The 20,957-nt window shown below is 49.0% G+C and overlaps 1 protein-coding gene across 1 annotated transcript; it reads right to left on the bottom strand.

Annotated features, from left to right (window-relative positions):
* Positions 1 to 4,401: 4,401 nt before the first annotated feature.
* On the bottom strand, positions 4,402 to 19,711 carry Fuca1 (alpha-L-fucosidase 1). Its single transcript, XM_028875438.2, has 8 exons — positions 19,185 to 19,711; positions 17,866 to 18,000; positions 15,230 to 15,367; positions 11,718 to 11,823; positions 8,692 to 8,892; positions 6,897 to 7,087; positions 5,630 to 5,729; positions 4,402 to 5,085 (listed from the first exon to the last, which is right to left on the bottom strand). The coding sequence occupies exons 1-8, from the start codon at positions 19,694 to 19,696 to the stop codon at positions 4,945 to 4,947; spliced, it is 1,524 nt and encodes a 507-aa protein (XP_028731271.2). The 5' UTR covers positions 19,697 to 19,711; the 3' UTR covers positions 4,402 to 4,944.
* Positions 19,712 to 20,957: the final 1,246 nt, after the last annotated feature.

Genomic DNA, 20,957 nt, shown 5'->3' with positions numbered 1-20,957 from the left:
TAAACAAAGAAGTCAGGCAGCAGGAGCCCATGCCCTTAATCCTATCACTTAGCAGGCAGGACCTCTGTGTGTTCAAGGCCACACTGGAAACAGAGCCAGGTGTGATGACACATGCCTTTAATCCCAGTACCAACCAGAGAGGTCTGAAGGTCTGTACAGATAGACAGAAAGTGACAGAGCTGTGTAGGAAGAGGAAGTGATGTAGCTGGGCTAAGAGAGCCAATGAGAGCGCTGGGAATTGAACCCAGGACCTCTGGAAGAGAACAGAACAGAAAAGGCATATAAACCGTGAGTATACAGGAAGAAGCTCTCTTTGGAAGCTGCAGAGTTGGTGAGGTGAGGTTGGCTCCTGGTTTGTCCTGTTCCTCTGATCTTTCTCTCAGGCTTTCACCCCTATATTTGGCTTTATTTATTTATTTATTTATTTATTTATTTATTTTGGTTTTTCGAGACAGGGTTTCTCTGTGTAGCTTTGGAGCCTGTCCTGGATCTCGCTCTGCAGACCAGGGTGGCCTCGATCCGCCTGCCTCTGCCTCCCGAGTACTGGGATTAAAGGTGTGCGCCACCACTGCCTGGCTCTTTGCGTTTTTATTTATTAAGACCGTTTAGAAATTTGTCTACAGCGGCACATAACTTTAATACCTTTAATCTTTAATCCCAGTACTCTGGAGGCAGAAGTAGAAGGATCTCTGTGAGTTTCAGGCCAGCCTGGGCTACAGAAAGACCTTCCCAAAAATAGAGGAATGGAGCCAGTGAGGTGGTAAAAGCACACTTGAGTGCAGGGCTGAGGACCAGACCTTGCACCTGAGGCCGGTCCTTGGACTGCCACATGATCCCTGGCATGCCCAGGCAAGCACACATGTGCCCACACTGTAATGTAATTAGGATGGAATGATAAGGAAAGGTACCATAACCAAACATTATAGCTACATTGGAAAGGAAGTCAAAGCCTGGGGTGGCGGCCTGTACCTGCAACTCCACCATAAAGAAAACACGCACTTCTGGGTGGAGACGGGCCCTGGTCTCCTTTTTTTCCCCCCCTTCAAGTAACATTTATTGTAGAATATTTATAATCTAAAGATAAGCAAAAGAAACAATAGCATGTTAAGAACTCTACCCCTAGATTAAAAAGAAAAAAGAAAAGAAAGAAATCCTTGTCTCCTCCTGTAAGGTTTAGCCAGTGGGGCAGGCCAAGGGCCTGGCTAGGGGACACTGCTAGGAAGAAGGCAAGTTCACCTAAGAAGATGAAGTTTTCCTTCTCAGAGTCCCCGCCCCCTAATGAAGTCCCTACTGGCTGAGCCACTGTTCCACTGGGTCTAGTCTGAGGCCTGACTAACCCCCTCCCTCCCTTCTCCCTCTTCTTGCATAATCATTCTCTTTTCTTTCTCTCGGATGCTGGTCCAGAGGCTGAGCTACCATGAAGTTCCCTAAGGAGCTCCGGGCTTCTTCGTCCCCCCACCCACGGCTCCCTCCAGGCCGCTGACCTTGCCACACCTCCAGCAGGGTGGTATTTATTCCTTCTCTTCTCCATCCTGCTCCTCCCTTCCAGGCAGCTGTGAGGTTTACAGCTCGCCCACCCTGGGCTTCTCCTTCCAAACTCTAATACATTGTCCCAAGCTTGGGTTTGAGTCAGGTCTTTGTCCTTGTGTGCTCATTCTTAAACTCTGTTATTAGAGAAACTGAGACCCCAAGAAAGGATCCTGACTTTTCCAGTATCGTATGAGGATCTACTGGGACCCCCCAAGATGCCCCGTAACCTTTCTCACTCCCTTTTAATTCTGTAATTAGCAGAGAAAATGAACCTATTCTCACCCCCCTAAACAACATCACCACCACTTGAAAAGCTGAGGCAGGAAGATCCACCAAGAGTTTGAGGCCAGCCTGGGCAACACATCTGAGTCCCATGAAGACCTAAGTTATAGAGTGGGATCCTGTCTCAAAAAGGCAACTAAAAACTAGTCATTTTTTTTCTCTTCCCTCCTTTCTTAGGTCTATAAATAAATAAATAACCAACCTAACAGCAACAAAGAAACAAAATGAAAAAATAAAACATCTTGACCAAGGCAACCCAGGGAAGACAGTGTTAATTCCGGCTTCCAGTTGTAAGTTAGAGCCTTTCATGAAAGGAAGTCGGGGCAGGAACTCAAGGCAGAGGCCATGGAGAGGTGCTGCTTACTGCCTTGCTCCTCATGGGTTGCTCTGCTTGCTTTCCTATACACCCCAGGACCACCTGCCCAGGGGTGACATCACCCTCAATGGGCTGGACCCCTCCCACATCCATCACTACTTAAGAAAATGTTCCCAGGATTGCCTACAGGCCACTGGGCATTTTCTCAGTTGAAGTTCCTTCTTCCAAACGACTGTATCTTGTGTGAAGTTGACACAGAACTAGCCAGCACACTGGGCATGCCCCGACATACTCTCGTCTATCACCCTAACAGGTGCGCTGTGACTTTAGCTACCTATGTCCCCAAACAGGACGACCATCTTTTCCTTTGGACAACGACCTCATCCTGTATGTTTCTCCTTCAAGTTGCCTTTGTCAGGGTATTTCATCCCAGCAACAAGAAACTAAGACAATGTTTTTAAGTAAATTTATGATTTGTGTTGGAGCACCTTCATAGATACCCCAGGGCATATGTGGCCCTCCAACCGTGGATTGGACACACCTGAAAGAAATTCAAATGTCCATCAAATGATGAACAAATAATGTGTTATGCTGGGCAGTGGTGGCACATGCCTTTAATCCCAGCACTTGGGAGGCATAGGCAGGTAGATTTCTGAGTTCGAGGCCAGCCTAGTCTACAGATCGAGTTCCAGGACAGCCAGGGCTATTACACAGAGAAACCCTGTCTCAGAAACCAAGTAATAATGTTATGTCCATAAACATTATTCAGCCATAAGGAGAATGAAGGTATTGGGATGTGTCACGATGTGAATGAATGTAAACAAAGCCTGCCGAGTGTTAGAAGATGAACACAGGACGCTCATGCTGCGGGATTACAGTGACATTCGATCCTGAACACAAGACTTCATAGACAAAGGTGACAGTGAGTCTGGAGGCAGGATGCTGGAGAGATGACTTCTAACAGCCATTGCTTTTTATGGGGATAATGAGATTGTTCTAACTACTGGAGAGGTGGTTGGACAACCTGTGAATACACTAAAAACCACTCAACTGTAAGTGGTTGTTTGATTTTTTTTTTTTTTTTTTTTGAGGCAGGGTCTCTCTGTGTCTCCCTGGGTCCCCTCGAACACACGCTGTAGACCAGGCTGGCCTCAAACTCAGAGATCCACCTGCCTCTGCCTCCTGAGTGCTGGGATTATAGGCGTGCGCCACCATAACTGGCCCAACTGTACATTTTTAGTGGGTGAGTCATACAGTGTGAATTATGTCAATAAAATAGATTTATTATTATTATTTTTTTTTTCAAGACAGGGTTTCTCTGTGTAGTTTTGGTGCCTGTCCTGGACCTTGCTCTGTAGACCAGGCTGACCTGGAACTCACAGAGATCCACCTGGTTCTGCCTCCCGAGTGCTGGGATTAAAGACATGCGCCACCACTGCCTGGCCAGATTTGAATTTCTCGTGTGCCTTTGTATGGGTATGGGAAGTGAGACAGTAACCTCGGAGGGCAGAAGAGGACACTGGATCCCTTAGAGCTGGAGTTCCAGGTGGTTGTTGAGCTGTGTGTGGGTTCTGGGAGCCAAACTCTGTCCTCTGCAATAGCAGTAGGAACGGTAACTGCTGAGCCATCTCTCTAGCCCCATTGGTTTTGAGACAGAGTTTCGTGTAGCTCAGACTGGCCTCAAACTTGGTCTACACCAGAGCCTGGTTTTGAATTTTTTTATCTCCCTGCTTCTGAGTGCTAGACTTATAACAGATACCAACACCCGGCCATGTTTAAAATCTTGATATAAAGATATTCACACTATTGTTCTTAATGATTAATTTTTGTTTATGGGGGTTTTGCCTGTGTGTGTGTTTGTACACCACGTGTGCAGTGCCCACAGAAGCCAGCAGAGGGCAACAGGCTTTCTGTCTGGAACTGGAGTTGCACAGTTGTGAACTGTCAGGAGTGTTAGGAACCGAGTTCTGATCCTCTGCTGAGCCGTCTCTCCAGCCTTCTTGCTATTTTATTGTTTAAAAATCTGGGTGGAGGGCCGGCAGTGGTGGAGCACACCTTTAATCCCAGCACTTGGGAGGCAGGGGCAGGTGGATCTCTGAGTTTGAGGCCAGCCTGGTCTACAGAGTGAGTTCCAGCACAGTCAGGACTACACAGAGAAACCCTGTCTCGAAACACACACAAAAAAAAAAAAAAAAAAAAAAGCCAGAAAAATGAATGAATAAAAGGCTACAAACAGCCCAAACGGAATCTAGGGAAAGAAAACTATGACATGCTTTTGGTAGACATAATCTGACACACAAATTTACTTCCATCTTTTTTAAAGGGCAAGGCAGATTCACACTCCTTCATCAGTATCTCTGAAGACATGCTCAGTGCCAGAGCTTTGGCTTGCTTTGCAAACTTCCAAAGAGGTGACCTTGGCAGCCTGGCAAACGCTTCGGGACCGGTGTAATGCCCTCGGGATTAGTGACCACCAATATAAGGCACAGGGGCTTGGGTCTGCCAGACCTCTTTGACCCGCTCCCACAGGCATCAGGTGACTTGGCTCGTCATCAGAAAGGGAGATTTCACTCTAGTGATGGAACAGGTGAGCTCAGCTGAGCTGTCCAGGCCTTTCTGCTCACCAGAGAGACGCCAGCAATGGATCTCCCGTCTTCAATCGAGTCATTCGGCGACTCAGTGTACTAGGGTCCCATTGATTAAAATAGGCTGGGAAAGCCGTCACTGGGTGGGGAAGGGAAGCTACTTTATTGCACTGACGGTCCTGTAAGAGAAAGGCAAAGCCGCGCACAGGGCCATCTACTCTCCAACAATAATCACTTCACTTTGGTCAGCTTTAGTGTCCAGGCATACTGCACCGAAAGAGCGCTGGGTGGCAACGAGGGCAGAGAGATGAGGACCCCCTCCTGGGGATCCTGGGTCCAGGTCAAATCTCCTTCCAGTCCTAGCATCGTTATCTGCGGAAAGCAAGGGGATGGAAAGACCCCGTTATTCACGGGTGTGCTGGACCACAGCAGTGAGGACACTCTAGTGGACCATACACGAGGAAGGAGGGAGGGAGCGAAAGCATGCCTTAGTTCTTTGCTTTTTCATAAAAGTTACATCTGTCCAGGCATGGTGACATGAGCCCGGAGTCTTAGCACCCGGAAGGTGGAGACAGGAGGACCACAGGCTGAGGCTAGCCTGAGCTTCTTCATAAAGAACCTGGATCGCCTTTGATCCCAGCACTCAGGAGGCAGAGGCAGCTGGATCTCTGTGAGTTCAAGGCCAGCCTGGTCTACAAAATGAGTTCCAGGACAGACAGAGCCATAGTTCCAGGACAGATAGAAAAACCCTGTCTTGAAGACAAAGAGAGAGAGAGAGAGAGAGAGAAAGAGAGAGAGAGAGAGAGAGAGGAACCTGGCTCAAAAAACAAACAAACAAAAATAGCTGTATCAGTACAGTAGTGGAGTGTATGCCTAAGCACACAAAGACAAGTTATAGGTCCACGAGCCTCCTTACCTTTGTGGTCGAGGTCGTTTGGGGGGACTTAAGGTTTATGATTCCATTTTCTGGCCAGTACAGAAAAGTAGCATAAACGGCTGCGTCTTTAGCAGTGTACCTGGGAACAAGAAACACGGATGTTCATGGGGCCACAGAACGCTGAGTGGTGTTCCCTGACAGACCCTCAATCCCCTTCACATAACTCACCCATTAAAGACCGTGTGTTCGTCAAGAGTACTAGGAAGTGAGAGGAAGGGAGGGGGGGAGGAAGCGGTCCAGAAAACTCTTTGAAATCCTCTGTTATCCTCTTCACCTGATTAAGGTTTCTTTAAAAATTAAAATTAACCCTTGGCAGCACGTTTTCCAGACCTTCCCTGCTGATAACCTTTGTTGCCAGGCAGCAATGGCGCATGCCCTTAACCCCAGCGCTCGGGAGGCAGAGCCAAGCGGATCTCTGTGAGTTCGAGGCCAGCCTGGGCTACAAAGAGTTCCAGGACAGCTAGGACTGTTACAGTCTCAGAAGAAGAAGAAAGAATAAAGAATGAAGAAGAAGAAGAAGAAGAAGAAGAAGAAGAAGAAGAACAACAACAACAACAACAACAACAACAACAACAACAACAACAACAACAGCAGCAGTTTGGGGAAGCAGGGTGCCCCCGGCCACATTTCACATCTAAGCATGTTGGTCTCAAAGTGTCCTAAGGCCCCTTTTGTCAGGGGTTGGGCTGCCCCCTAACCCTCTGCCAGGGAGGGAAACAGCAGAACAGCCCAAGAGCAAAACCTTCGAGCCTCTGAGAACAGCTAGGTCAGCCATCTCCAACAGGGGCCCATTATTCATCCCGATATAAAAGTGCCCGCAGGGGCAACGGGAAGCCGGAGGTTCAGCCATGGGCAGTTTAGTCCATGGAGAGAAAGTGCATTTGGAACTCCAGCTGACTGCCTCAACTTCCCCAGTTCACTTCTGCTGGGTGTTTGTGGGCCTCAGAGTCAGATGATGTCAGTTTGTTGCTGTTGAGTTAGAAGCCCCACTCGGCTCTGCCTAGGACCCACCCTCTCACAGGAGCTCCAGCCATAAATCGGTTTCCCCAATCGATCTATTTCTGTTGGGCATTTCACAGTTTGATATTTTGCCACCCCCATATATCCATCCACCCACCATCCATCCATCCATCCATCCATTATCATCTCTTGCTATTTATTCTTTCACTTTGGCTGTACTCTCACGCAGAACTGAAAACACAGCTACCATCAATCCTCCTCCTGACGAACAGAAGACGAGGCTCACCACACAACTGTCACGTTCTTTTCGGACTGCACTCTCCAGGGTTTGGAGGCATAGATGGCCTCCCCATTGATCTGCAGCCACTTGCCCACAGCAAGTAGTCTTTCTTGGAAGATGGGAACGATCAGTCCATCCTTAGTTGGTCCAATGTTGAGAAGATAGTTGCCTCCCAGACTTACTGTCTGAACCAATTCCTACAGAGAGCAGAGACAAGGAAAGCTGAGGCCTGACTACCAAGCCTGGCATGGTGTCTGGAATATGCAGACAGGGAGGGACGTCAAGAGAAGAAAAGCCCTGGGTTCCATCCTGAGCACTGCAAGGGGAAAAAGGGAAGAAGGCGAGTCACACTTTAGAGCCGAGCATGACGGCACACGTCTCCCTAAGCTGCGACTGTATGTGGCACTCCATCCCGCCACCCCAGCCCCGCCAGCTGAGCACTCTTCTGTTCCACAGTGAGTCCTCCTGCCTACGGAATTACCGACTATAGTTCCAAGAAACGGAAACCACTCAAGTGCTAACCGAAAACACTCCTGGGAAGGGGCTTGGATGATGATGGCACAGAGGGTGAGTGCTTGCCTTATAAGCAAGAAGATGCCAGGCGGCGGTGGCGCACGCCTTTAATTCCTGCACTCGGGAGGCAGAGCCAGGTGGATCTCTGTGAGTTTGAGGTCAGCCTGGGCTACAGAGTGAGTTCCAGGAAAGGCGCAAAGTTACACAGAGAAACCCTGTCTCGAAAAACAAAACAAACAAATAAAAAAAAAAAAAAAAGCAAGAAGACCTGAGTTCATCCTCAGAATTCACGTTCAAAGAAAACACACCCAAATCAACAAGCACCAAAAAATCTGGAGGTTGTAGTGTAATGTGTGCTTGTAATCTTCATCCTGGGGAGCAGAAACAAAGGCTTGCTTCCGTGGCTTCCTGGCCAGAGTGCCAGCTGAATGGCCAGTTCCAGGCTAGTAAGAGATCGTGCCCCTCCCTCATAGGTGGAACCTGAGGAAGCACACCTCCGGTTGTGCACACGTGCACAAACATATGTACATATGCACATACACCCTCGCAACAAAGAAGAAAAAGGAAGGAAAGTTCTGGAAAGAACACCTCTGTAGATAAAGCTTTCCCTGCTGCTGAGAAGATGGCCAAGGCCACCAAGATGAATGACCTACGTTTGATCCCCGGGACTCACAGGATGGAAGGAGAGAAGTGACCGTCAGGCTGTCTGCTGACCTCTCCGTGTGCACTGTGGCACACACTTGCCCCCACCCCAAAACAAATAAAGAGATATAATTAAAAAAAGGTTTCAAGCCGGGCGGTGGTGGCGCATGCCTTTAATCCCAGCACTCGGGAGGCAGAGCCAGGCGGATCTCTGTGAGTTCGAGGCCAGCCTGGGCTACCAAGTGAGTTCCAGGAAAGGCGCAAAGCTACACAGAGAAACCCTGTCTCGAAAAACCAAAAAAAAAAAAAAAAAAAAAAAAAAAAAAAAAGGTTCAGCCACATATGGCAGTGCACAACACTTGGGAGGCAGAGGCAGGTGGATCTCTGTGAGTTCGAGGCCAGTCTGTTCTACAAAGCGAATTCCAGGAGAGCCAGGGCTATGCAGAGAAAACTGTCTCAAAAAGCCAAAAAAGAAAAAAAGGGGGGAAAAAAAAAAAAAAGGTTTTCATGGCCCCAACCCGCTTCTCTGTAACAGCGATGATGACAATGTGCTCAGGAGAGGTTAGCAGGTTCTGACAACCCTGCTCCGAGTCAGAGGGCTGCTGTGAGGTAAGCAGTCAAAACATCCCCGGCGGAGTGCTCTTACCTCAATGATTTCATTTTCGCTGGCAATGGTAGACAAGGTCATGTCACGCCGGTAGCCCCAGGACGACCTGTCCACGCTGGTGCACATCTCCCACTTGTGGCTCGGCAAGCTGTGTGGCGTGTACTTATCTTGACAGTTGTAGTACCCTCCGTGGTGACAGGAGCAGTTCTGACCCCACCGGTCATTCACTACCACCTGATCCTAAGCGGAAGGAGAACGGGGTCACTGGAGCAGCACCTCCTGCTCCTTTATGCGATGCAGATGCATCTGGTGACAGGAAGAACAGCAGGACTACATTAGTGGGTTCCCCTGGGGCGACTGCTCTAAAGGGCACACGGGGAAACCTGACGGGTTTTGTTGTCCTCATGTGGGCGGTGCTGATACCCAGCAGGAAGGAGAAGCCAGAGTTGCTGACTACCGTCCTACAATGTGGAAGACAGTGTTTAGACAAAGAAGCATCCAGCCTCTAATGTCCGCCATGCTTAAGCCCAGGAAGTCAGCTGAGAGAGGCACAGCGGGAGTGTGCCTGCAGGGGGCGGTTTTAGAGATTGTCTGGGGGGCTCAGGGGATGATTGATGGCTCAGTGGATGAAGGGCTTGCTGTAAAAGCATGGGAACTCTGCAGCACTCCTGGGACTGGAGAGACGGCCCCAGTTACGAGTGTTTGATGCTCTTACAAAGGATGTGAGCTCCGTTCCCAGCACCCACATGGTGACTCACAACCTCCTGTAACTCCAGTCCCAGGGGATCCAACACCCTCTCCTGGCCTCCACTGGCTCCTGCACACACATAAATCATGCAGGCAAAACACCTATTCACATAAATAACATAATCTTTTAAAAACTGTTTGGGGGTCTGGTGAGATGGCTCCATGGTTAAGAGCAGTTACTGCTCTCGAAGTAGACCTGGGTTTGTTTCCCAGCTCACATGGTGACCATAACCACCTGTAACTGTAGTAACAGGAGATCTGGTGCCCTCTTCTGGCCTCTATGGGCTTTTGCATGCACACAGAACACATAAACGTACACAGATATACATACATACATACACACATATAGTAAATAAATAAAAAGTGTGTATGAGTCTTTTGCTTGCTAAGTCTGCGCACCTGTGCAGTACCCAGGAAGGCCAGAAGAGGGTGCCAGCTGCTTTTACTGGAGTTCCAGGCAGTTGTGATCCACCATGTGTGTGCTGGGAAAAGAACTTGAAGCAGTGCTTGCTCTAACCACTGAGCCCTCGCCCTCGCTGTGGGTTTTGTTGTTTTGTTTTTTGAGACAAGGTTTCTCTATGTAGCCCTGGCTGTCCTAGAACTCACTCTGTAGATCAGGCTGGCCTGGAATTCACAGAGACCCCCCTGCCCACGTGCTGGGATTAAAGGTGTGTGCCACAAAACCATTGCCCGACTTTGCTGTGGTTTTTAAATACTCGTGGTGGACATTTGCTGGCTTCACCAATGCTGCATCTTTATCTTTTTTCCCTTACTGTGACTCTCCTTACTCAGGCACGTGTGGCTGTCATCATGCAGCAGATGACCTGGCTTCATGGAGGCACAGACCAGAGGAGGCAGGGACAAGGGCCCTCCCTCAGACCTTGTTTGTTTGTTTCTTGAGACAGTCTCACTATGTAGCCCTGGGTGGCCTGGGAACTCACTGTGTAGACCAGGCTGGCCTTCAACTCACAGAGATCCTCCTGTCTCCTGAATGCTAGGATTAAAGGCATGCACTACCATACCTGGCCCACCTCAAGTCTTGATGGGCAGTCAACTGCTCACTCATAACTATTTCTGTGGCAGAGACAGGGGTGCCACGGTGAATAACACAGTGTTTGCCCTTTAAACTTTAAGCAGAGACTTGTAGAGGAGACAGATGTGGACAATTTAGACCCTGGCATTCTGTCAGCGTTAACTACCTGGGGATGAAATGCACATCTGGGAGTCCCGAGACTTGGCAAGGCCCTGAACACAAGCCTTGCATATGTTAACATGCTCTCCCAGCGAAGTACACTCCAGTCCATGAGGACTACCCTCAATCAGCATCCTTCACTCAGGGAAGGGTGTCTCTCTTCTCTCTCCCCTTCTTCCCATATCCTGAGTTTAGTAATAATTACCCAATAAGACCCACACAGATAGGGACCCACCAGGGCATCTTCATCCAAGCTTAGTTTTGGTGTTTGAGTTAAATCCAGGGCCCCCTGCATGCTAAGCAAGTGCTCTACCACTGAGCTAGACCTCCAACTACCAAACTGCTTTATACTTAGATTTTTCTTTAAAACGTACATATCTAGAGCATGTAAAATCTTTGACATCCCCCCCTCCCTTTCCCACAGGGTTTTTCTGTGTAGTTTTGGTGCCTTTCCTGGATCTGGCTCTACAGACCAGGCTGGCCTTGAACTCAGAGATCCGCCTGGCTCTGCCTCTGAGTGCTGGGATTAAAGGTGTGAGCCGGCGCCGCCTGGCAGGCAGACATTTTCTATCACAAAGATGAAGTCCCATAGCACAAGATGCAAATGTACTAGCTATCTGTACTTACTGACTGTGGGGAGGGTTTAGCTAGCTAAGTACTGTAAGTATGTCCTTATTACGTCACCAGCCTGCAATGGCCTCCCAGCCTAAAAAGTGGGCGTGCCCTTCCACGGGCTCTCTTTCCCCTGTCTTCCTCAGCTCGCTCTCTCTCTCTCTCTCTCTCTCTCTCTCTCTCTCTCTCTCTCTCTCTCTCTCTCTCTCTTAATAAAGCTTTAAAAGGTAACCATGGCTCGAGATCTTCTGCCACTGCATCATCCAGCGCTCTCTGCCGTCGGCAGCCAGCCACGAGCGCCGCTGCTTAACCAACAAGTATCCTTTAAATTTTGGATATAGAGCTAGGAGTGATGCCATCCACCCACAATCCCAGCTCTTGGGAAGCTGAGGCAGGAGGATTGCTGTGAACTCCCCCTGCCATGGCCTACAGGCTGAGATGACTGCCAAGTACCACCACGCCCATCATGCTCTTTTACCAGAACCACTAATGAGTAAGTTAGATAACCACCTACCTTGACAGGGCTATCATTATAGAGCCAGGCGAGGAAAGCTGTGGAGTTCCAGTAAGTGTCAGGACACTCCCACTCCCCATCAGACCAGATCAGGTCGGGTTTGTAGCTGGAAGACATGCGATCAGAACGGTTTGCTATCTGCATCTATATCTAGTTCAGTCTTAGGGTCAGAGTTTGCAACAAATATTCAAAAATTAGAGACGGGAGAATGGCTGTGGTCAGGCACTTGCCTACCACACATGAGGCCGTGGGTTCCACTCCTAGCCCATCAAGAAGAAAAGTCTCTTGACTGGAGAGTACCATAAAAATTACACTGCAGAAACTAAAGAGGTAAGAATCCCTCCTCAGGGAGGGCGTGTGGAGAGCTGGCCGAGTAGGTAAAAGCACTGGCTGCTCTTCCAGAGGACTCAGGTTTGATTCCTGTACCCATACGGAGGCTCACAATCACCCGTCACTGCAGTGCCCCAGGACCTGATGCCCTCTTCTGGCCTCTGTGGGCACCAGGCACGCACAGAGTGCATAGACACACGTGCAGGCAACACAGCCATACACATAAAATAAAAACTTTAATTAAAAAAAAGAACTGAAGGGGTTGGTGAAGGGCTCCATATGTAAAGGCGCCTACTTGCCAAGTCTGACGACCCAAGTTCAATCCCTGGGTCCTTCTCCTGCAAGTGGTCCTCTGACCTCTACATGCACAGCATGGCTCATGCATGCACACACACCCTAAATAAGTTAAAATGCAATAGCAATAATAATAACAACAACAATAACAAAGAACACATTTCTTCCGTACACTTCCCCTTATCTCCCTGTTCCCCCTTTTAGAAAGGTAATCAGTATCTACAGTTTGCTTCCCTTCAAGCAACTAACTCCACTTAGGGGTGGCGCTCACAGGGCTGGAGAGACTGTGCAGGGGTGAGGGTGCTTACTGCTTGCAGAGGACCTGGGCTTGGTTCCCAGCACCCACCTGGCGCTCACAACCACCTGCAACTCTCATCACAGGGAATCGATGCCCTTTGGCCTCCTTGGCCATATAGACTACACATAAATAATAAGTAGGTTCTGGAAAAGAGGCTGGTGCTTGGGCAGGCCAGATGGCCTCTCAAGTTTGATGACCTGAGTTTGATCCCCCGAATGCACAAGGAAGGAGAACTGACTTCCACAGTTGTTCTCTGACTTCCATGTGTGCGCTGTGGCACATATGTGCCCATATAATACACACTCACGGACACGAAATAATAACATGTGATTAAAAAAACAATAAAAGCCGGGCAGTGGTGGTGCACACCTTTAATCCCAGCACTGGGGAGGCAGAGGCAGGCGGATCTCTGTGAGTTTGAGGCCAGCCTGGTCTATAGAGTGAGTTTCAGGACAGGCTCCAAAGCTACACAGAGAAACCCTGCCTCGAAAAGCCAAAATAAATAAATAAGCAAACAAACAAATAAATAAATAAATAAATAAATAAATAAATAAATAAAATAAAAAACAAACAAAAAATAAAACAAAAACAATAACAGTGATCATGGCCTGGGGTATATAGTTCAGCGGCAGAGCACTGCCCAGCATGTTCTAAGACCTGGGTCCTGTCCTGAGGACCAAAAATAAAAACAAAAAATAAAAAAAGCCAGGTGTGGTGGCTCATGCCTGTAATCATAGCACTTAGGAACCTGCGTCAGGAGATTACAAATTAGAGGCTAGCCTGGGCTACCTAGTGAGCCCCTGGTATTCCAGAAGCACCAAATGAAGATGTCTGTCTGCTTTGGGGGTGTTGTAAACATCTGAACCATGACACTGATCTGTCCTTGGCAGCTACCTAGTTGGGCTGGAAAGGCCTTTCGGGGCCTAGTGCACCTTTACATTCTTACTGTTGTGAGCCTACAGTGTGTGTAAGTGTGAAGGTCGAAGGTAAGCATTATTATGCATGTTTTGGGACCATGGATTTGAAGGCGCTGGAGCACAAATGTGAACCTGCTCGACGACAGACCTTCACTGCCCTTCACAGTGAGGCCAGTCTCAAGAAAGAAAGCCTTCTCTAAGGCTAGAAGCTGACTGAGACAGTGGCGTGTGCAGTCAAATGCGCTAGGCAGCTTACCTCGGCAACTCCCATGATTACTAACCCAGGTCCAGGGGTAAAGAAGAGAGCCAGAGCCCGGCAGTGGTGGTGCACACCTTTAATTCCAGCACTCGGGAGGCAGAGGCAGGCCGATCTCTGTGAGTTCAAAGCCAGCCTAGTCTATAGAGAGAATTTTAGGACAGCCGTGGCTACACAGAAAAACCCTGTCTCAAACAAACAAACACGCCCCCCCCCCCCAAAAAAAAAAAAAGAGATTGAGGGAGACTAAGCAATTTTTTTTCCAAGCCACAAAGCTTTAAAAGAAAAAATCTGGGCTGGAGAAATGGCTCAGAGGTTAAGAGCACTGACTGTTCTTCCAGAGGTCCTGAGTTCAATTCCCAGCAACCATAGGTGGCTCACAACCATCTATAATGAGATCTGGTGCCCTTTTCTGGCCTGCAGACATACATGCAGGCAGAACACTGTATACATAATAAATAAATAAATAAATAAATAAATAAATAAATAAATAAATAAATAAAACCTAAAAAAAAAAAAGCCATTGGGTGGTGGTAGTGCGCATGCCTTTAATCCCAGCACTAGGGAGGCAGAGGCAGGAGGATCTCTGAAGTTCGAGGCCAGAATGGTCTACAGAGTGAGATCCAGGACAGCCAGGGCTACACAGAGAAAAACCAAAATGAAGAAAGCAAAGAAACCAGACATAACAAAAACAAATCATATAAAACGAAAGTGGGGCAAAGAAGCCACCCCTTTGGCTACTAGGGTCCCTCATCCGGGGGGGCTCCTGGATGTCACAAGAGAAAAGCTTATGAACGGGCTGGGGGGGTCAGTGTGTGGAAGTGCTTGCCATCAAGCCTGATGACCGACTCTGATCCTTGGGGTCCACAGGGTAAAATGAGAAAACTAACTTCCCCGTACACATGTGTTGTGACATCGTCCCCACTAAATAAGGAAAGTGAAAGAAAACATGGGGCACATTAGCAACAAATTCCAATTTGGGAATGGGGACCCTAGTTTCAACAGTGGCTCTCCTTCCTGTTCCCAGCACTGAACAGTGAGAGAGATCTGAGCCCTAGACCAGACTCGACAGTTCTCACTGAGCATCAGGATCTGTGCTCAGGATGCTGTTTACAGCTTGTGATCACGAAGGTGCCAGTGCCCCTCTCCAAGGTCCTGACTAGGGACAATGGCAAGGGGGGAGGGCACTTTGACTCACTGCCCCCTGGGTTCCCTGTGACTGCAGCAGCCTAGTAAGTGACCACAGTCCAGAAGTTCTGAGAGGTGGGAGGGGAAACATGCTTTGCATTAATACAAACGCCATTTTTATTATTTTGATGCCTTATACATCAGCCTCCGGCTGGAGCCCTTAACAGCATCCTGGAGGCCGCTGACTTCAAATACAAGCTGCCAGGCCCCGGCCCCTTCTGTATCTCACCTGTTAACAAGGTCATACAGCTCTGGCATCGTTTTCGCACTGACAAAATGCTGAGTTTTGAAGCCGTTCTTCTTATCAAGCAGGTAGAGTGGATGGAACCATTCCAAGAGTGAGTGGTAGAGGCCATAGCGTAAGTTCCTTAAACAGAAAAATACAACAGCAGCTGGCATTAGGCAGAGATAAAAACAAGGCTGGGTGTGGTATCAGCACTTAGGAGGGCGAGTTAGGAAGATCAGGAGTTCAAGATCATTCTTGGCTACCAAGTGGGTTTAAAGTCAGCCTAAGCTATTTGAGATCCTTTATTTATTTAATAGACTTTTTTTTTTTTTTTTTTTGAGACAGGGTCTCACTATGTAGCCCTAGCTGGCCTAGAACTGGATATGTAGACCAGGCTAGCCCCAAACTCCCAGAAATCCACCTGCCTCTGCCTACCTAGTGCTGGGATTAAAGGCACATGTCACCACACTTGCTATATATTTCTTTTTAAAATCTTACTTAATTTTTTTTATGGTGCTGAGAATCAAAGCCAGGGCCTCAGCTAAGCTAGGTAAGCATTCTGTCATAAGCTATATCCCTACCCCTATTAAATGTCTTTTAAAGAACTAGAAGAAAGGAGTTTGAAGGTTCCTAACACAAGCAAATGACAAATGATTAAGGAGCTAGAAATGCTAATTACCCCGATTAGTTCATTACACACTTCGAGCATGTCACACTGTGCCTCATAAAAAGGTACAATTACTGCAGTTCATTAAGATATGGGTCTACGCAGACACTATAATGCAGGTAATGAAGAAAATAACATAGCAAAGCATAGACAAGAAAGAACTGGAGAGGAGGATTTCAGCATGTGACTCGGGGTTAACCACTTACAAAGACGCTACCAATCCAGCCTACCGAGGCTGGGCATGTTGCCACAGGCCTGGACCCCAGTACCGGGAAGGCAGAGGCAAGAGAATTGCTTCAAGTTAGAAAGCAGCCTCGTCTGCAGAGCAAGTTCCAAGCTCTCCAGGGATACAGAACAAGGTCCCGTCTTGTAAAACCAAACCAAACCAGAAGAAAACCGCTACTTCCAAAGTCCCTATCTTATCCCGGTCTAAGATCAGACGGACGTTTCCTGCAGGACTTTTGGGCAAGTGCTTCCTGGGGCACAGAACACCGAGCCGGTCACAAGAGTCAGCAAATGCATTCTTAAAGGTGCAGGAAGTCCACTGGACTTGGTAAGCTGTGGCCTCCGTCTCGGCTCTCAACGTGTTCCATGAGACAGTGCGTGGCAGTGTGACACAAGGCGTGACTGGTTCCAATCACACTTGATGATTTTCACGAGCAGGCAGTCAGCCTGTCCCTCATAAGCCATACTAACCAAGTCACAGTTGAAAGTCGTTTTCTTTCTTAGTGGCAAAGCACAGCCAGCCAGCAGGGTTCCAAACCTGAATCCCTGAGTCCAAGTTCCATCCCACGGCCAGTGGCTGGGGATGCAGCTGGCTCTGTGTTATGGTTTGCGTCTGCAATGTCTCCCCCAGGCTCACGTTTTGAAGGCTTGTTCCCTGGCTGATGGTGCTGTTTTGGGAATCCGCCGAACCTTTACAAGGTGGGACATGCTGGCAGAAGTGAGCAGTCACGAGGGCTCTGAAGGACAAACTGCCTGTCATTCCTGTCTGCTCCCTCGTCATGTTAGGTAAATAAATAACCTCTACCACAGTGTGTGGCTGCCATGAATGCATGTGCCCCATCATGGTGGACTGAAACCCTCTTAAATCAACTTTCCTTTCTTGAAGTTGTTTCTAACAGGTATGGCGGTCACCGACACAGAAGTAACTAATACATTCAGTGGAAGAGCAACCGCTTAATATTCATGAGGTCTTGTGTTCATGGCTCCAAAACCCAAAACCATCCTATCTCTGCCACACCCTACTGTTTCCATATTGAGAAATTAATTGCTACTATTATTTTTATTTAGCCATTTGAGATACAATCTTCTGTAGTCCAGGCTAGCCTCAAACTCAGTCTATATCTAAGGCCAGCCCTGAACTCCTGACCCTCCTGCCTTTGCCTCCCAAGTGCTAGAATCACCGAATGCGATCTGCCATTATCAGAGCTTGCCCTCAGGCCTGAACAGCTCTGTGCTGGGTGGGTGCTGGTGGCTACCGAGGAGAAAGGTAAGACCCAGTCCCTGGCCTGTCACATACTGGAAAAGGCTCTAAGCTGGGAAGTGGTGGCTCAGGCCTTTAATTCCAGCACTCAGGGGGTGGAGGCAGGTGAATCTCTGTGAGTTTGAGGTTAGCCTGGTCTACAGAGCAAGTTCCAGGACAGCCAAGGCTACACAGAGAAACCCTGTCTTGGGAAAAAAAAAAAAAAAAAAAAAAACAAAGAAAAGGCTCTGTATTGCAAGTTTCCATGGGAATCTTCAGCAGGCTGCAAATGGACCATCATAGTCTACTCTGAGTGTCCTACACCCCACTGTGAACTTTTTCCACTGTTATCACCTTTGGACTCGTGAAAACTGCCAAATCTCAAACCCCAAGTCTGGGAGCCCACCTTCTCAATGGCTAAATATGCCCCCAGCAGACAAACAAGACGAGATCTAGAGGGATGGATGGTTAAGACCGTAGGAAGGCTAGCTGTCTACAGACACGTACCTTTTCCGAACAGCAGCTCCCAACTCACCAACCAAATCACGATGGGGCCCCACGTCCTTTGAGTTCCAGTTCCAAGACACAGGACTTGGCCAGTTTGTGAAGCCTTCATGATGCTTTGTGGTCAGGACCACATACCTGTAGACATCAAAACCAAATAAAAACAAAGGAAGCGGGCAGTGACCACAACCATGACCTTGCCCAGTATGGCGGAAAGATCTCGATGATAGGAAATGTACTGGGATGAGTCATTGCAACAACTAAAATGTTTTCACAGTGACAATACTCCCTTGTAGGTATGACTCAATAATGGAAGGAGGCACTGGATCCCCCGAGGGGAGGGAAGGGTGGCAAGAAAAAATTGTGCACCTTGGCTCACAGACTCAACCCTTCTGGGCGTAAGTAATGAACCCTCTGCCCTACTCTGTTGGCAAGAGCAGATGACAGACAGAAGCTGCTTGTTTTACCAAGTAGTCCTTCTGGGTATGGCTTGCAGACCCTGGGTGCAGTGGTCAAGAGCCTTATCTCCAGGTCACAAGATCTGCAGTCTAGAACACCAGGCTCCTTCCTCTCTGGGCTAGTGACCTCATTCACAAAACAGGGAGTCTGGAAAGAGGCTGGAGTTCACCCTTTTTATTTGTAAATTATGGACCTCAGAGATGCTCACTAAAAGATAGACTCCTGTTTCCTCAGGCCTTGTATTCCTGTAATGGCATGTAATGGCAAATACTTTTTTGTTTGTTTTGTTTTTGTTTTTGGAGACAGGGTTCTCGGTGTAACAGTCCTGGCTATCCTGGAACTTGCTTTGTCGACCAGGCTGGCCTCAAAATTCACAGAGATGCGCCCGCCTCTGCCTCCCGAGTGCTGGGATCCAAGGCGTGCGCCACCATACTTATAATGCTCTCAAGACATACTTCCTCTGGAAGGCTCTGCCCAAACAACCCCATCCTTCCTTCTCCATTTAGAGACACACAGGGCTACAAGGAACTCAGGCAGCTTCGTTTTATAACCTTCCACGGACGCCGCAGGTAGCCTAAGGTGACGACTGGTCCAGGTCTACAACTGACAGGAATCCAGGCTGTGTGCCAGCCCTTTTAGAAGAGACACGGGGTGTGTGGTCTGGCTCTGGTCTCTCTCCATACTGTTAGAGTACCCAGTGCTTTCCCGCCTTCATTTTTAAAACTAATCCCCAGCAGGGCTCTCTTCTTTAGCATTAATGCTCCATCCTCCAGGATTCAGAACGCGGGGTGTGGGGCCTTCGGCGGTCAGGCAGCGCCGGCCTGGGCTTGCCCCGTCCCGCCTCGCGCCCCGCCCGCACTCACTTGGCCCCGGCAGCCTGGAAGAGTTCGGCCCACTGGTCCGGGTGGAAGAAGCGCGCCGTGAACTGCGGCCCGAAGTCGGCGTAGCTGAAGCCGGGCGGGTAGTTTTTTCTCATGAAGCGCTCATAGGCTGGATTCCGTTCGCCCTTCCAGTGCCACCAGAACCACTCGCTGCCCCAGGCGGGCACCGAGAACACCCCCCAGTGCACAAACACCCCGAACTTGGCCTCATCAAACCATCTCGGCAGTGGCCGAGAGTCCAGGCTCTGCCAGTCCGCGGTGTAGCGGCGCTGGGCCACTGCCTGGGCCGCAGGAGCCAGCAGCAGCAGCAGCAGCGCGGTACCCACCGCCCGCCCTTCACTTTTCAGCTCCCGCATCCCTGCTTCCGTGCCCGCACCGTCCCTCTTAACGCGCAGGCGCCGTCCAGTAGCTCCGCCTCTCTGAGTGGCGATTGGCTCGGAAGGGGAAAGGGGCGGGGTCAATCTTGTGGTCCCGTGTGCCGTCCGAGGCGCCATCTCTGGAGCGCCCTCTGGCGTTGAATGAGAGAAGGACGCAAACAGGCGTTGATGGCTCTGATCTATTATTGAATTTAAACCCCACAGTCTCCGCTAGGGACTTGATTGCCGGCTTCCCGTAAGCGGGAAAGACTCAGGGAGTGCAGAGAAAAGGGAGTAACCCACGTTATTGCCCTAATCCTCAGGAGAAGGCCGAAACCGGATTGTTTTATTTATTTAATGGCTAATTAGGAGCCATGGTTTCTTTGCCTGCAGGTGGCGCTTAGCCGATTGCCGAGCTGCTTAAGATACAGAAATAATGAGGTAGAAACTTTATGAAGACAGAGAAATGGCTGCTGAAAGAGGAAGGGCAGACTAGTTATTTTGGCCTGTCTCGTTTATTAAACTTAACTTTGAGAACTCTGAGTCATTTAAACATTTTAATTTAATTTTAAAGTGTAACTGAAATTTATTTTGAGATGGGGGGGGTCTTATGCAGCTCAGGCTGGCCTCGAATTTACAGCTAGGATGACCTTGAATTCCTGATCCTCCTGCTTCTACCTCTGAGTGCTGGTCCGAGTGGCACCACCACGCCTGGTTTTATGCAGTACTGGCCTTTGAACCCCAGGGATTTGACCATGCAAAGGAAGCACTCTAGCACTGAGCTGCACCCTAAAGCCCCTGAGGGCCTCTCAGAGAGCTTAGCTTCTACACCCAGGAGTTGGGGTGTAGTTCAGGAGTAGAGCACTTACTTCGCATGTTGGAAGGCCTGGAGTTCAATCCAGCGCCACCCAACAGGCCCACAGAGGGCCACTGGGACACGATTTTTAGAATAGCAGGACCAGAAACTTGAGAGCCAAGAGACCCCCTTGCCCCAGGAACCTCTGCAAAACTTGTTTGACAAGCCACCTGGTTCCTCTACTGTCAGCATACACCCAATGGTGTGTGTGTGTGTGTGTGTGTGTGTGTGTGTGTGTGTGTGTGTGTGTGTTCATAGCTGCAGGAAGTATGCAAGCCAGAAGTCACATGGTCCATGTGGCACAACCGGCTGGCTCCATGGTTGCTGAGGCAACAACCGCATGCTAGAGCAATAAGAGGTTTATGGCTCCTCTTCCCTACCTTTCCCAACTGACCAAGGAGGAAATCAAGACAAGGAGAAGGGCAGGGGGGTGCCCAAGATCACGAAAGTGTAGGCCAAAGGTGGTACCAGAATTCCCAGCAGTGGAAGCCATCTCTCCACCCACTCTGTCTGGCACCTTGGAGAAAATCAGGGCTTATGTTG

This window comes from Peromyscus leucopus, chromosome 2 (assembly GCF_004664715.2).
Source record: "Peromyscus leucopus breed LL Stock chromosome 2, UCI_PerLeu_2.1, whole genome shotgun sequence".
Lineage (NCBI taxonomy): Eukaryota > Metazoa > Chordata > Mammalia > Rodentia > Cricetidae > Peromyscus > Peromyscus leucopus.
Note: the sequence above shows the minus strand (reverse complement) of the source record. Positions and strands in the feature narration are given on the sequence as shown.

What these genes read in the sequence shown, in the direction of transcription:
- Fuca1 (XM_028875438.2), bottom strand. Translation starts at nt 19,696, where the DNA reads ATGGCGCCTCGGACGGCACACGGGACCACAAGATTGACCCCGCCCCTT. An exon ending in GGAGCTGCTGTTCGGAAAAG is followed by an intron (nt 15,368 to 17,865) that starts GTACGTGTCTGT and finishes TTTCTGTTTAAG; the next exon opens with GAACTTACGCTATGGCCTCT. An exon ending in CTGTATGACCTTGTTAACAG is followed by an intron (nt 11,824 to 15,229) that starts GTGAGATACAGA and finishes CATGTCTTCCAG; the next exon opens with CTACAAACCCGACCTGATCT.